This window comes from Equus caballus, chromosome 19 (assembly GCF_041296265.1).
Source record: "Equus caballus isolate H_3958 breed thoroughbred chromosome 19, TB-T2T, whole genome shotgun sequence".
NCBI classification, from domain to species: Eukaryota; Metazoa; Chordata; class Mammalia; order Perissodactyla; family Equidae; genus Equus; species Equus caballus.
The window spans coordinates 41,529,821-41,543,594 of record NC_091702.1 but is presented as its reverse complement, the minus strand read 5'-3'; the positions used below and the strand labels follow the sequence as shown (position 1 = coordinate 41,543,594).

At 41.1% G+C, this 13,774-nt stretch overlaps 1 protein-coding gene across 1 annotated transcript in view; it reads left to right on the top strand.

Annotated features, from left to right (window-relative positions):
- LSG1 (large 60S subunit nuclear export GTPase 1) overlaps positions 1 to 13,416 on the top strand; it is a 30,543-nt gene extending 17,127 nt beyond the window's left edge. The window contains exons 8-14 of the mRNA XM_014732826.3: positions 782 to 1,198; positions 3,658 to 3,759; positions 3,905 to 4,048; positions 5,925 to 6,048; positions 8,584 to 8,663; positions 10,022 to 10,195; positions 12,935 to 13,416. Of these exons, the coding sequence (XP_014588312.3) occupies positions 782 to 1,198; positions 3,658 to 3,759; positions 3,905 to 4,048; positions 5,925 to 6,048; positions 8,584 to 8,663; positions 10,022 to 10,195; positions 12,935 to 13,114 (1,221 nt within the window). The 3' untranslated portion in view covers positions 13,115 to 13,416. The remainder of the gene's footprint in view (positions 1 to 781; positions 1,199 to 3,657; positions 3,760 to 3,904; positions 4,049 to 5,924; positions 6,049 to 8,583; positions 8,664 to 10,021; positions 10,196 to 12,934) is intronic.
- Positions 13,417 to 13,774: the final 358 nt, after the last annotated feature.

Below are 13,774 nucleotides of genomic sequence, written 5' to 3'. Positions count from 1 at the left end.
GCTCATATTAACAGCAAGGTTTGCATCACCTGTAAATGCAAACCAGTTCACCCTTGTTGATATAAATTAGTAACACTGTAAATTGCCTTATTTCTGCTTTATCAGTAGGAATGCAGAAGAATTAACACACCTGTGAATAGTAAATGATTTCTTACCTTTCTCTATTCAAAGCAAGTCTTTAATTGGTGAATAATTTCCGCATACGGAGTTGAGTTTTGTTGCTCCTGCATTTCATACGCAGGGCACCAGGACCCATGGTGCTTTGAGTTTTAAAGGCGATTATAAAGGAATAGCAGTTCCCCTAAACCTGCAACCACTGTCTTTAAAAACGCAAATGTAAAGTGAAGCTCAGATTACACCCCTCTTGCTTTGTTCAGAGAGGAGAATGTTAACATGTTTTATTATTAATGAGAAATGCTTTGTTTTATTCTACAGCCCATTGCAAAATAATATACTGCCAAAGAATTCAGCTTGACATGGGCTTTTCTAAATCCTTGCTTTCGTAAAAGATTGATCTGTTAGAAAAGTAATAGATGTTATTTGTACAAAGTTTAAGTAATACAGAAATGTATAAAGTGCAGGCCCACCGCCCTCGCCCCCGCACGACACTGCTCTTGAGAGTTGGGTTGTGTCCCTGCACTGAAAGGCTTATGTTGTCCCCTTCATGACTTTCCTTGTCCTCTGTGCATCTGAGATAACCAGCTCTTGAGTATTTTCACTAGAGTGAAAAGTGCAGTTGTTAGACACTTCAGAACTCTTGTGATTTCTGTTATTTCATCAGGAACAGGTAAATGGAGATGCTGAAGAAGCCAACGCAACTGAGTTGGAAAACTCCAGTTGCGATGAGGCTGAAACTCCACATGATGACACTGAACATCTTCTAGGTGGGAATTCTCTCTCACTTAGTGAAGTTGCCACTAGTGATGAAGACGACAGTGAGTATGAGGACTGTCAGGAGGAGGAGGACGAAGATTGGCAGACATGTTCGGAAGAGGACAGCAACCCTGGTGAAGAGGCCGGCGGCCAGGACTGCAGAGAAAGCTGTACTGTGGATTCTGAGGCTCAGGGCAGGAAGACTCCGGAGAAGAGGCAAATACACAATTTTAGCCACCTGGTATCAAAGCAGGAATTATTGGAGATCTTTAAGCATCTACACACTGGGAAGAAGGTGAAAGATGGGCAACTTACTGTTGGACTGGTAAGATGAAATATGTCATCAAATTGTTACCACATGAAGATCGTTATTCCCCATCCTTTGGTAGCTACCCTGGAACTCCAGAGACCAGTCAGGCTTCTGATATCATAGGGAACTGCTGTCTTCTTGTTGCCCACTGGCATCATGGGAGTCCGAAGTGTGGCAGGCAAAGCCAGCTCAAAAGCGTGAACTTTCTCAAGGCTTATATTGGTTACACCCGTGTTCATAACAATTACCTTCTCTAGTCTCCTTCCAGTTCAGCCCTGCCTGTCATGTGACTTACCAAGAGATACTAGAATGAGAGAGCTTTTAATGTTGTCTTCAGACTTCCAGTCCAACGTTCTTACTTTCTGTAAGCTTTTGGCATCCTGTGATCCTTGCCAGCTTATTACTGTCAATGTTCAGATGCATGTTAGGGAGAATCCCAACATCTTGGGGACAGGCAGACTATGACAATTGCTTTAGTTGCATAAACACTACAAATGGGGGAAAGGAGATCACATCTCTAACTCCATTTCCCCTAATTCCAAGGGCAGCTTTGAAAACTGCCCAAACCCCCAGGAGATACAGCATGGCTCCAGATGGCCCCATCTTTAGCTAAAGAAATGTAAGATGTTAGAGAAGGTATTTATTTATTTTTAAAATTTTCCAGTGATAAGGTGTTTATTTTAAACATTTCCATCCAAGAGAATGAAACAGAATGGAAGAAAGTAGATCATGGCAGATGTAAAGTCCTCCAGCTCTTAAATTACACGCCAGATATAGTTAATCCTCATTACTTTGAGCCTCCGTTCCCTCCTCCCAATAAGAAGCCTACTTAAATCTGTAGTAGCTCACGTTTGATTTTAGTCCACAGTTCAAAGAGTTGTCCCTGGAGGCAGGCAGACCTCTGTGTAATCCCACTTCTGCAGCGGAACTGGTTTACCTGCTGTCAACCTGGAGAAAGTTACTTAACTTCTCTCAGTTTTAAGGCTTCATTTCTCCATATTGCTAAAAATTCGTTTTCCACATGTGCAAGAAAGCCCAGCTTCCCTAAGAGTTGGTTTCTTTCTTTCTCACATTTATGGAAATGCTAAGCAGGCTCTCTCACTTTCAGAATTTCTTGCTCTAGAAATCCTGAGAATCGTTTATTCACTCTGCAAACATTTATTCATCCCCTGCCACATGCCAGGCATGCTTCTGGGCCCTGGCATTGTTTTAGTAGACAAGACGGACAGAGTCCACTCCCTCGTAGGGCCTGTAATTCCCAGTGCGACGAGTGTGAAGAGGGGAAAGTTCCACATGCTATAGGGGTATATAATGAGGGAACGTGATTGGGGAGTGGGGGAGATGACAGCAACAGAAGTCCCCTCCCCCCAACAAATAACATTCAAACAAATAATAATATGTAATTAGGATATAAACACAAAGCAGTAGGAGAACATGGAAATTAATGAGCGGTCATCTGAAATCTTTCTATGAGAGGTTGCACCTTCAAGTATAATGTGAGGTTTTGACAAGTGACAATGGAAAGGCACTCCTGACAGATAAAGGTAAATGTTTAAGCAAAGCTCCAGGAGTGGCAAAGTGTGTTCATGGAATGGCAGGTAATTGAGTGTGGCTGAAGTGTGAAGAGTGGTGAGAGTTAAAGCTGGAATGGTGAAAGTATGGCCAGTGTGAGTTCTGTAATAGGTGGAAAGTTGGGATTTTATGTTCAGCAGGATGGTGTTTATAATCTTCCAGTCACGTTGATGGAGGGTCCTTGGCCCCATCTCAGAGTGGGAATCGGATTTGGAAGCATGGAGGAATGCCTGAGAGAAAGCATGGAACAAGGGTGGTGTGATTTAAGCAAAAAGATTGCTTGTCATCTTATTTGAGAACTTCTTTTGTTCCTGTGTATGATCCTGCTTGAGCTGAGGCAACATGAAGTTTCAGATTTATTGATAGTGTTGGGGAGAGGCAGAGGGCAAGGACTGGATATTGTCTTACCCTGAACCCAAGAGTAAGTGAGTATTATAGCTTATTAACCCACATCAGGTCTTTGTGCCAGTTACAGTTTTTAGCTAGCAAGACAGAAACTTGGTGATAAGTCATTAAAAGTTAAAAATAATTGTGTGTTGGGATGATTAAGACATCTGTGTGATGCTTGGCTTCACCCACAGTGTGGAACATGCGGTGGAAACAGCGAAATGCCTGTAGGTGCAGCAGTGTTGGGGAGGGGGGGCTGAGAACAAGGGGGTGAGGTGTCCTATAGCATCTGCTGTTATAACAAAACCTGTAAAAATTAAACGTACTTTGCTTGACTGTTCATCGCTGGAGACAAGTCAGAATAAATGCAGTCACACCACAGGGGGAAAAATTGTGTAACAAACAGCATCTATTTCAAGTAATCTTCTAAGCAACCAGACACTGATGCTAGTGTTGCCACTATTTATGTAACATCTTTGAGTCTTTGAGAAATACACTGTTGACTGTTCTTCTAGGTGGGCTACCCAAATGTTGGTAAGAGTTCAACTATCAACACCATCATGGGCAACAAGAAAGTGTCTGTGTCTGCTACTCCTGGGCACACCAAGCATTTTCAGGTATTTCTGCAGCCTTGACCTCTGTGTTTGCTTCTCAGCCACTTTCTCCGTCTGGGTATTTTCTGAAGTTCTTTGCCGCTCATATGCTGCCCTTCTTTCCCTTCTCTGCTGTATGCCCAGCATAAACCTCTTACTTGTCTTGCAGACTCTCTATGTGGAACCTGGCCTCTGCTTATGTGACTGCCCAGGCCTGGTGATGCCATCCTTTGTCTCTACCAAGGCAGAGATGACTTGCAGTGGAATCCTCCCAATTGACCAGATGAGAGATCACGTCCCACCTGTGTCACTAATATCCTTTCTGCTTTGCGCAGGCTCTGGTTGTTATGTGTATATGAGGGCTTCCCGTTTGGACATTGCCTTGCATTTGATGCAAGGTATCAAGTCTGATATCTTGAGAATGGAAAATCTAAAATACTTCTTAGTGATCTGCCCAAGTTTATACAATGAGATGACGTTGGGACTTCAGAATTAGACCCTCATGTCCTGATTGCAGCGGTGTGGCCTGGTACAAATGGAACAACCCAGGCTTGGAATCTCAGCCCCCACTTGCAAACGTGTTTGAATTTGACTGTATGAGTGACTTCGGTAAACTTGCCTTCCAGAGACTTTCCTTTTCTATAAAATGGGGGTAATAATAGCTGCTTCACAGTTGATTGGGAGAATTTAATCATTATAGCTAACATTTATTGCATGGTTGCTATGTGCTTTACAAAACATTTATCAAGTAATAACTCATTTAATTCTTAAAACAACCTTTGAAGTGGGTACTGCTATTGTTCCCGTTTCTTTAAACTTAAGGAAACTGAGGCACAGAGAAGTTAAACAGTTGGCCTAAGCTCTCACAGTGAGTATTGGGAGCTCTGCTGCCTGTTAGCAGCATAATGAGTTAACTTTGTGTGAAGTATCTAGGATAGTGTCTAGCATGGAAAAAGTAGTCCAAGATAGATCTGTTAAGACCTGCAGGGTGTAAGATTTCACCCTACTTACAGGCTGACGGGTTAGTCTGTTACTATTTTGTGGATCCTGGCAGAAGAGAGGAGGCTCCATGAAATTGGCACACGACCTTGTGGATTTGTGAGTAAGGAAAAATGTCAGGTGCTGCACGGTTCTTGACAAGATCCCTGATGACTACCCCTACGGCCACAACTTTTTGTTTACCCCAATTTATTTTCTTTCTAGAAGAAGTAATGAGTAAGAATTCATTTACCAGGATAAATAAAATATATTATCGCTAAAATAGAATACTATAAGTTGTTAAAAAGAATACACTAAATCTGCCTACAGCAACTTGATTAAATCTCAAAACATTATATGTACAGTATGACACCATTTTTGTAAAGATTTTCCTCTCGTAAATTGATACTTCGTATTAATAGATACCTGTGAATGTGAAAGTGTGAAAAGTGGGCTGAAGGATGCACCACAAACTGCTTTCCCCTGGGTGGGGGAGGCACTGGTATAATGTTTGAATTTTTTAATGTAATTTTTAGTAGGTGAAATATTGTTATTAATTCTTGGTAGTTGGAAACACAGGTGTTATGTTATTTATGCTTTTCTGTGTATTTTAAGTTTCTCTGTAAGTCAGTAATGAGGCACGCATTGAGCATTTACAAGCCAGCTTAGGTTGGTTTCTGTGGAGGACACAGGCATGAATCAGATGTGGATCCTGCCCTTTCAAGGTTAGATCTGGGGGGGGATATGGAGCACGTGCCTGAATAACTGGTACAAGATAGAAGGTTGTACGTGGCTTAAGGAAAGTCTGAGTAATTAGACAAGGGAGGAAAAAAATAATCTCTGCTTGCATAGTTGTAAGGATTAGAAACAAAGACTCTTCGTGCTTTATTCCTGAATTAGGATCATCTCACAAATTTATCATTCATTTAGAATCATGCTTTTCAGGGTAAAAATGTGTTAGCTTTAAGGTCTGTTTCAGAGATAATATTTTAATAGTTATTTTTAAAGGATTCATTTGGAAGTGATCATTGGTGTGGCATAAAGTTTTGTTTAAAAGAGAAAAAAAACAATCTTCAGTAACTGCCCTCCTCTTGGAGAGGTGAGCAGCTTTTTGTCAAAAGTGCTGAAGTACCATGTTCTTAGAGGCGTGTGTCAGACAGCGTGGGAGGGCCGGGCTCAGTTCAGGGGACTGTATTCCTTCACAAGCTTATGTTTGCCAGAATATTCCGAGATACGTTTTAGAAGCTACCTATGGCATTAATATCATAAAGCCTAGAGAAGATGAGGATCCCTGTCGACCTCCAACATCAGAAGAACTGTTGACAGCTTATGGATGTGAGTTGGGATTTATTTTAAAACATGAAAAAAAATAATATACTTAATGAGAGAAATGCTTGTCTGCAAAGATACAAATTCAGAATTTTTCTTAGCATTTGTTGCGTCAGCTTTGAGGGTTGATGTTTTTGTCGTCTCTGTTGCCTTGCCTATGAGGTGACCTCCAGGAGGTTGATCTGGTGATGGTTTCAGGGTCCACCCGTAAGGGAGGGAGAGCTGACTGCTCCCTGAGTGTTACTTCACTTCGGTGTGTTAGTGCTTTTAGAGTTAGAGAAGGAGATGCTTGTATCCTCTGCCTCTTCCCCAGGTCTGCCCTCTCCTAACCTGCAGCACAGAAATCGATCCCTGGGAAACACATCTTCCCATGCGCTCCTTCCCTGAAGGAGGGAGGCCTAGATGCCGTCACTGTAAAGGCCCCACAGGGAGCCCTGGCAGGGCCTGTCAGCGGCTGTCACCCACTTCTAAGAAAAAGCCCGTAGGGCCATTCACCACTTTGATGGTACTCAGGTGTAGACACAGGTTCTCATCTGAGGCTGTCTTGGCTTTTTCTGGAGTCTTCTCCTTATCAGGAAAGAAAAGGGTTCTTGGGAGGAAAGTGAGTATACTTATCAGAGCAGGGTAGGAGAGTTGTGAGGGAGCCTCAGGAGGGAGAGCCTCAGAGATTGCGACAGAGTGGAGCTGATTAGGATGGAGACACAGAACGTCCTCTTTGCCCGTCCATCGGTCCCTTGCCAACCTCGTTTGACATTAAAATGAGTCCACAGCTCTCCTGTCTCTATGTTTTACCCCACTTCTACTGGGAGTTACCTTTGCCTATCATTTCTCCAGCTGATTGTGACTTCTTTACCTTAAATACAAACTTTAAAGGTGGTCTGGGTAAAGAAGAGCAGCCTTAGAAGCGTTTCCTGCATGTGTGGCTGGCCTTTAAAGGAATTTCCACCAGCTCTTGGGAAGGAAAAAAATCTGTCTACTGGCGGAGAAAGGTGATTTGATACAAACCACGCTTAAATCAGACCTAGGAGTTAGTTGAGAGACTTTAAAGAGGATAAGTGCTAAGCACTTGTGGTAAGACTGGTACAGTCACAAAGTCCTAGAACTTGAAGATCACCCAGCTCTCGTCCCCCTTTTTTTAAGACAGCTAATCTGACAGCAGAGCCTGAAATGACCGCCCCGGGGTGGTTCTGGTCAGTGGCAGAGCCTGGGTGAGAACCCAGATTTCCTAATGCAGACTTCTCTCCACTGTGCTGGCCTGAAACGGGGAAAGGCGGGCTTCTACCAGACTTCCCATTTGGTCTGACTTCCAGATGAAACTGAAAGAATGAGAGTGTTTTAAGATTTTGTCATCTAATTCTGTCTGATAAAATCAGAATAAGGGAAAAGCCAGTTTGTAAAAATGGATGGCCACATGTGTACGGTTTCTAAGATCACCGTCTGCAGGGCTGTAAAGAAGCGTCATTGGCGGTTCATTGTAAGTGCCGTCACTCACTCATTTTAATTTGCATTTCTTTAAACACTAGTGAAATTGAGCATCTGTCCCTGTATGTGTATTTATATTATATTTATTATATATTATTAATATTATATATTATAATATATAATATATTTATATTATATGGCCGTTTATATTTCTTCTGGGAATCACCTTTTTCTGTGTGTTTGGCTTTTTAACGATTTGTGGGAGTTCTTTGTTACATGTGCCATAAATGTTTTTCCCAATGTTTGTTTATGGTTTCTCGAGCCCTGTAGAAGTTAATTTTAATAGACTATTTTTTTCCTTTTTGGCTCAATTGGACTTGGTGTTTTACTTGGGAAGACCTTTCCTATCCCAAGAGGACAGAACTGTTTTCCTGTAATCTTTTATTTTTTTAAACCTTTAGATTTTTAATCTGACTAAATGTATTTTTGTGTATGGTGTGAACTAGGGTTCTATTTTCTTCTAAACTAAAGCCAACACACAGCTAGTGTGTGAGGGAGCTGAGTTTTGAACCCAACCTGTCTGCCAAACCCCGTATCCTTAACGTCGCTGCTCTGTGACTCTTCTGAGTTAATATCAAAGGGGTCTTTGTTGTATGTTTGGGAAACTGAAAAAAGTGTAGCTATATCATTAAATAAGGAAACTTGCCCTGTGGCTTTGAGTTTTGCTAATAATAGGACAACACAGCGTTCTCCAGGTAGCTTCCTTGTATAAATGTTTACAGTCAAGAAATGAAAGAAATAACTGGAGTAGAGAGAAATTGAATGTGTCTGTCACAGCATGGGCCTAGGTGGTCGGTAGGATATCAGACTATAACAGTCTAGTCTATTTTCCTAGATTATCAAATGTTTTTATAATGCTAACCAAAATATTTTCTACATTAATTGATTTTTTAAAGAAATAGAGTAAGGATGCATAGTTAGTGTAGTGATTTATTTGGTTACATAGTTTACGTAGTTAATGTAGTGATGGAAAAAGCTAGATTTCCATCACCTCAGTTGTGTTTGTTGTGGTGTTCTGTTTCCTAACTTAGGTGTTGCAAATTTCATTTCTCCTCACAGATATGCGAGGATTCATGACGGCCCATGGGCAGCCAGACCAACCTCGATCTGCGCGCTACATCCTGAAGGATTATGTCAATGTGAGTGAACCTTGCTTCTTGTTGCTCTTGAATAAGTAAATCTTCTTTCTCCGTAGTGTGTTCTTAGATAATGGCAACCTGTTAAGTTATAAAGGAATATTTTCTCATTGAGATTGTGTTATAGCTGGAGTTGTGTTCTTGATCCAAGGCAGCTAGCACCATATAAATCATAGACGTGACTGACAACATAATATGAGAGATGAAGATCTCTGAACATCTGTTATCAGTGAAAGTGATAAATTTATGCCTCTGGTCTTTCCATCTCCTGCAGCCCTTTGCTTGTTTCTGTTGCAGCCATATCACAATCTTCCTTAACTATAGCTGTGTATGTGCCTATTTTCTTATACTTATCTAGTAACAATAATAATAGCTACTATTTATGCAAAGCTAACCCCACTAGAATAGTTCTAAGTGTTTTACAAGTATTATCTCATTAAAAATAATAAGTCTGAGGTTTTTATTCTCATATTACAAATGAAAACTTGCTAAGTTTTGGGTTTCCTCCTCAATAAAATAGGAATAGTGCCTCTCTCATGAGATCGTTATGGGAAATAAGTGAGAACAGTGTATGCATATGGAGATGTGTGTGTGTGTGTATATACATACACACAAACACACCACTCTGCTCAGTGCCTGGCATTTACTTAGCCCACAATAATTTTTATATATTAAGCTTAATTCTTTCCGTAAATACACACAACATGGCCCGAATAATAACTGGTTGTGATGGTTTGGCTTTATTCCCTCCTCCTCTCAATACCACATCAGCAGAGCTCTTGGAACAGAGAAGTAAAAGTGAGCAGCCATATTCTCTCGCCTTCAATTCAGGAAGAAAGTAGTTAATAGAACATTTGTATGGATAAATTATTTATTCATTTGCCATTTATAAAACTAGATGAGAAGGTGAGTTAAAAACAACCAGTTTTCAGTGTTTATGCTGGAAAGAGGAAAGTTTGCACCCAGTGAACAACTGCAACTTGCCCAGTATCGCCATGAGTACAGTCATACTGTCCACTGTGTCCTGGTTTTTGTTTTGGAAAATACTCTTCTTCAGTATAATCATATAAGTGTTCTGAAGAATACTCTAGTAGAAATGCAGACAAGGTAGCAGGAGCACAGAGGAGACAGGTTTCATGCTAGTTTGGGGCTCTGGGAAGAGCTAGGCATCTAGAACACTAGGATCACCATCACATATTAGTGAGGACTCTGTGGTCAGAGTTGACGAAAACTCGGCTCAGCCAGCTTAATCACGAAGCAGAAAGCTCTGGCACAGTGTGCCCGTGTGGAGATGTCTCCTCTGAGGACTTTACACAGATGGCACTTACAAGGCGCTGTTGTCATTCGCATTGTCTTTGTAGGGTAAACTTCTGTACTGTCATCCTCCTCCTGGAAGAGATCCAGTGACCTTTCAGCATCAACACCAGCGATTCCTAGAGAACAGAATGAATGGTGGTGAAGTCAAAGTGCAGCCAGGTGGAAATAGAAAAGCAAAACAGATTGAAAATGTAGTTGACAAAACTTTTTTCCATCAGGTAAGTTTTAAAGTTTCTTTAACTTCTGACCCACCACATTTTGCATAACAGTTTTATTGAAATATCAGGCACATACTGTAAAATTCACCCTTTTAAAATATACAGTTCAATAGTTATAGTATATTTACAGAGTTGTGCAACCATCAGCACTAATTTTAGAGCATTTTTATCACTTCAAAAGGAAACCCTGTATACATTAGCATTCCCTCCCATTCCCCTCTCCCCTCAGCCCCTCCCAACCACTAATCTTTCTCTTTATATAGAGTTGCCTGTTCTGGACATTTCATATAAATAGACATACAGTATGTGGTCTTTTTGTGACTGACTTCAACTTAGTATAATGCCTTCAAGCTTCATCCATATATCAGTACTGTATTCCTTTTTATTGCTAAATAATATTCCATTGAATGGCTATACCACATTTTGTTTATCCATTTATCTATTGATGTCCATTTGGGTGGTTGCCACTTTTTCTCTATTATGAATAATGTTGCTGTGAACATTCACGTGCAAATTTTTGTGTGGACGTATGTTTTCAGTTCTCTTGGGTACATACTTAGGGTGGGGTTGCTGGGTCATATGGGAACTCCATGTTTAACATTTGAGGTACTGCCAAACTTTCCAAACTGGCTGTATCATTTTACACTCCCACCAGCAATGTATGAGGGTTTTAATTTCGCCACATCCTTGCCAATCTTTATTTTCTGTCTTTTTTATTTTAGGCATCCTAGTAGTGTGTGTGAGGTGGTGTCTCATGGTTTTGACTTGTTTCTCTAATGATTAATGATGTTGAGCATCTTTTCATGTGCTCACTGGCACGTGTATATCTTCTTTGGAGGAATGCTTGTTGTTGAGTTCTGAGAGTTCTCAGTATATTCTGGATACAAGCTTTTAAAATCATATTTTTGATTTGCAAATATTTTCTCCCATTTAGTAGGTTGTCTTTTCTCTGAGCCAGCACATTTTAATGACTTTAGTTGTTTACCTCACAGCTACAATTTGTATGCAGCATTTTAAAGAACAACTTTATATGCAGAACAGTTTAATCATGTAATTGTACCTAATGTATTTGTTAAATGCTTTTAAGTGACTACAGTAGCCAAAAGGGGGCTGGGGGGGTGGTCAGTTGTATCCAGAGAATGACTGTCTCTGTGTTCATCTGGGGCGTTATTTGTGTGCCTCACACTGAGCCTGTGGTGCAGCAGGCCAAGCGGATGTTATTACCCCCATTCTACCACCGAGGACATGGAGACTCAAGGAGGCTGAGTGACTTACCCAGGGACACTTGTTTTAAATGACAAAGCTGGAATGGAACTTAGATTGTTGTGGCTCCTAGTTTGAATTATATCCAAGGCTGCCAATATTTAACAGAAAATTTACCCATATGCAGAAAGATCACAGGTTCTTTCTTGAGCCTGCTACTGTCATACAGGACAAGTTGAATTTTTAAGTGTTTACAAAACATTTCTAAAGGTCATGTACAAGAATGCTGAAAACTGAGAGTTAATTACAATATAATAATGCATGAATCTAAGCTTTAGCCTCCAGAGTAATACTTCACTGTTATAAGAAATCATGAGATACTGCTTTACACTTGCAGATCATATTGGATTAAATTCTTTTTGCTAAGTAAACTTAAAATTTGTTTAGTTTTTTTTCTTTTGTTTTGTTTTACTTAAATCACAAATTTATCAGAACTTTTTTGAGCACTTTCTGTGTGCCAACTACTATGTTAGGACCTGGGATACCAAAATAAGTAAGACACAATTATTATAAAATGATTATATAATGGGATCACATTCTAGCAAAGGAAACACGGGCAAGTTAACAAAGAACATGACATGTTAGGTCTAGGACGGAGGTGGAAGTCAAGTACTTTGTGAACCCAGATTGGGGAGCAGTTGTCTTGGGAGTGAGTGAGAGTGAGAGTGGGTAAGTGAAAGCTACAGAGAGGAAGCGATACTGAAGCTGGACTTTAAGGGACAAAGAAAAATGTGCCAGTTGGAAGGAGTGGTGAGGGTCAGATTTCCAGGCAGAAGGAGGAGTGTGAACAAGGGCATAAAGATATGGGAGCGTGGGTTTTGTCAGTAAAGAGCCCATGTGTAGGTGGCCTTGTGTGCCATGTGAGGGAATATGAACTTGATTCCTTGGGCTACAGGGAGCCTGCAGAGATTTGTAGTGGGACACATGATCAGAGAACTCTTGTAGGAATGTGGACACTGGATCATCAAGCAGTGGAGGAGTCTTGCCGTGGTCTAGGGAAAGCTAATGAACATCTGGGTTAGCAGTGGGGATGGAGAGGAGGGCATAGATGAGTAACGTTGTAGAGACTGGAATCAACAGAACTGAGTGGCTAGCTGTATGTGATAGACACTGAAGACAGAGTGTGCTGTCTTGGCGGCTGGGTGAATTCTTATACCACTAGGTGAAATAAAGAATGGAGAGTCAGCTTCTAACTAAATTTGGGTTGAGGCAGGTTGAATTTTGATATCAAGATAGGAACTTCCAGAAAATAACTGGTATTAGGAGTCTAGTTCTAGATGGTATTAGAAGCTATGGGACTAAATAAAGTTGAGAAGAAAGAGATTGAACTGAAGACAGAACGCTGAGAATGGGGAAAGAGGACCAGTGAAGGAGGTGGAAGTCCGCCATCTTGGAGTCCTCCATAAATAACACTGTGCAGTCTCCTCCAAAGGAGACTGCTGACATCTCAAACAATGTTTTCTTCTTGTTTCATAGGAAAACGTGAGAGCTTTGACCAAAGGAGTCCAGGCTGTGATGGGCTACAAGCCTGGCAGTGGCCTGGTCACTGCAACTACCGTGAGCTCTGAGAGCGGGGCTGGGAAGCCCTGGAAAAAACATGGTAACAGAAATAAAAAAGAGAAAAGTCGTAGACTCTACAAGCACCTGGATATGTGAACTTGGGCTGCAGCAGAAATGGCATCTGCCTTGTGCATCCAGACAAGAACAGAAGCTGCTCGTTGCCTGTGGTGCTGTAGAGTGGACCCTGCCCTTGAGGCACCCAGCCACTCCCAGCAGTCAGTATCAAAACCGAGGGGCTCCTCGGAGCACCAGCTCTGACTGACATGGTCACCTTGGAGCCCCAGAAAAGAGGAGGGAATGAATGATAGATATTTGTTGGTGTAAACATATACACAAATGTGTACTAATTTGTAAGTTGGGGATTTTTTGAAAAGATATTAAAATTAAATTGCCACTAACAGATGTTTTATTGGTTTATGTAGATACACTGCCATTTGGGCATTTCATGTTCTTTAAATGATTTTAATTTGCTAAAACATGACTGGCATTTTAGATGGGTTCTTTTGAGTACATTATTTAGATTAGCGATTCTCAACCTCACACACGTACCCAGCACCCCCTGATAGGGCAGAAGGCAGTATCAGATCTTGGAATGGGGGTCTGGTACACGTGATTGTTAAAAGCCCCAGGAGAGCATGACCTATTGAAAAATCACCATCAACATAGCCACTACCACAGAGGGAAGCGTGTGTTTTTCTAGAGCTAACCCACAGGGAGTAAGAAGTGGGTGAGCCAGGGAAGGATTTATACAGGGGA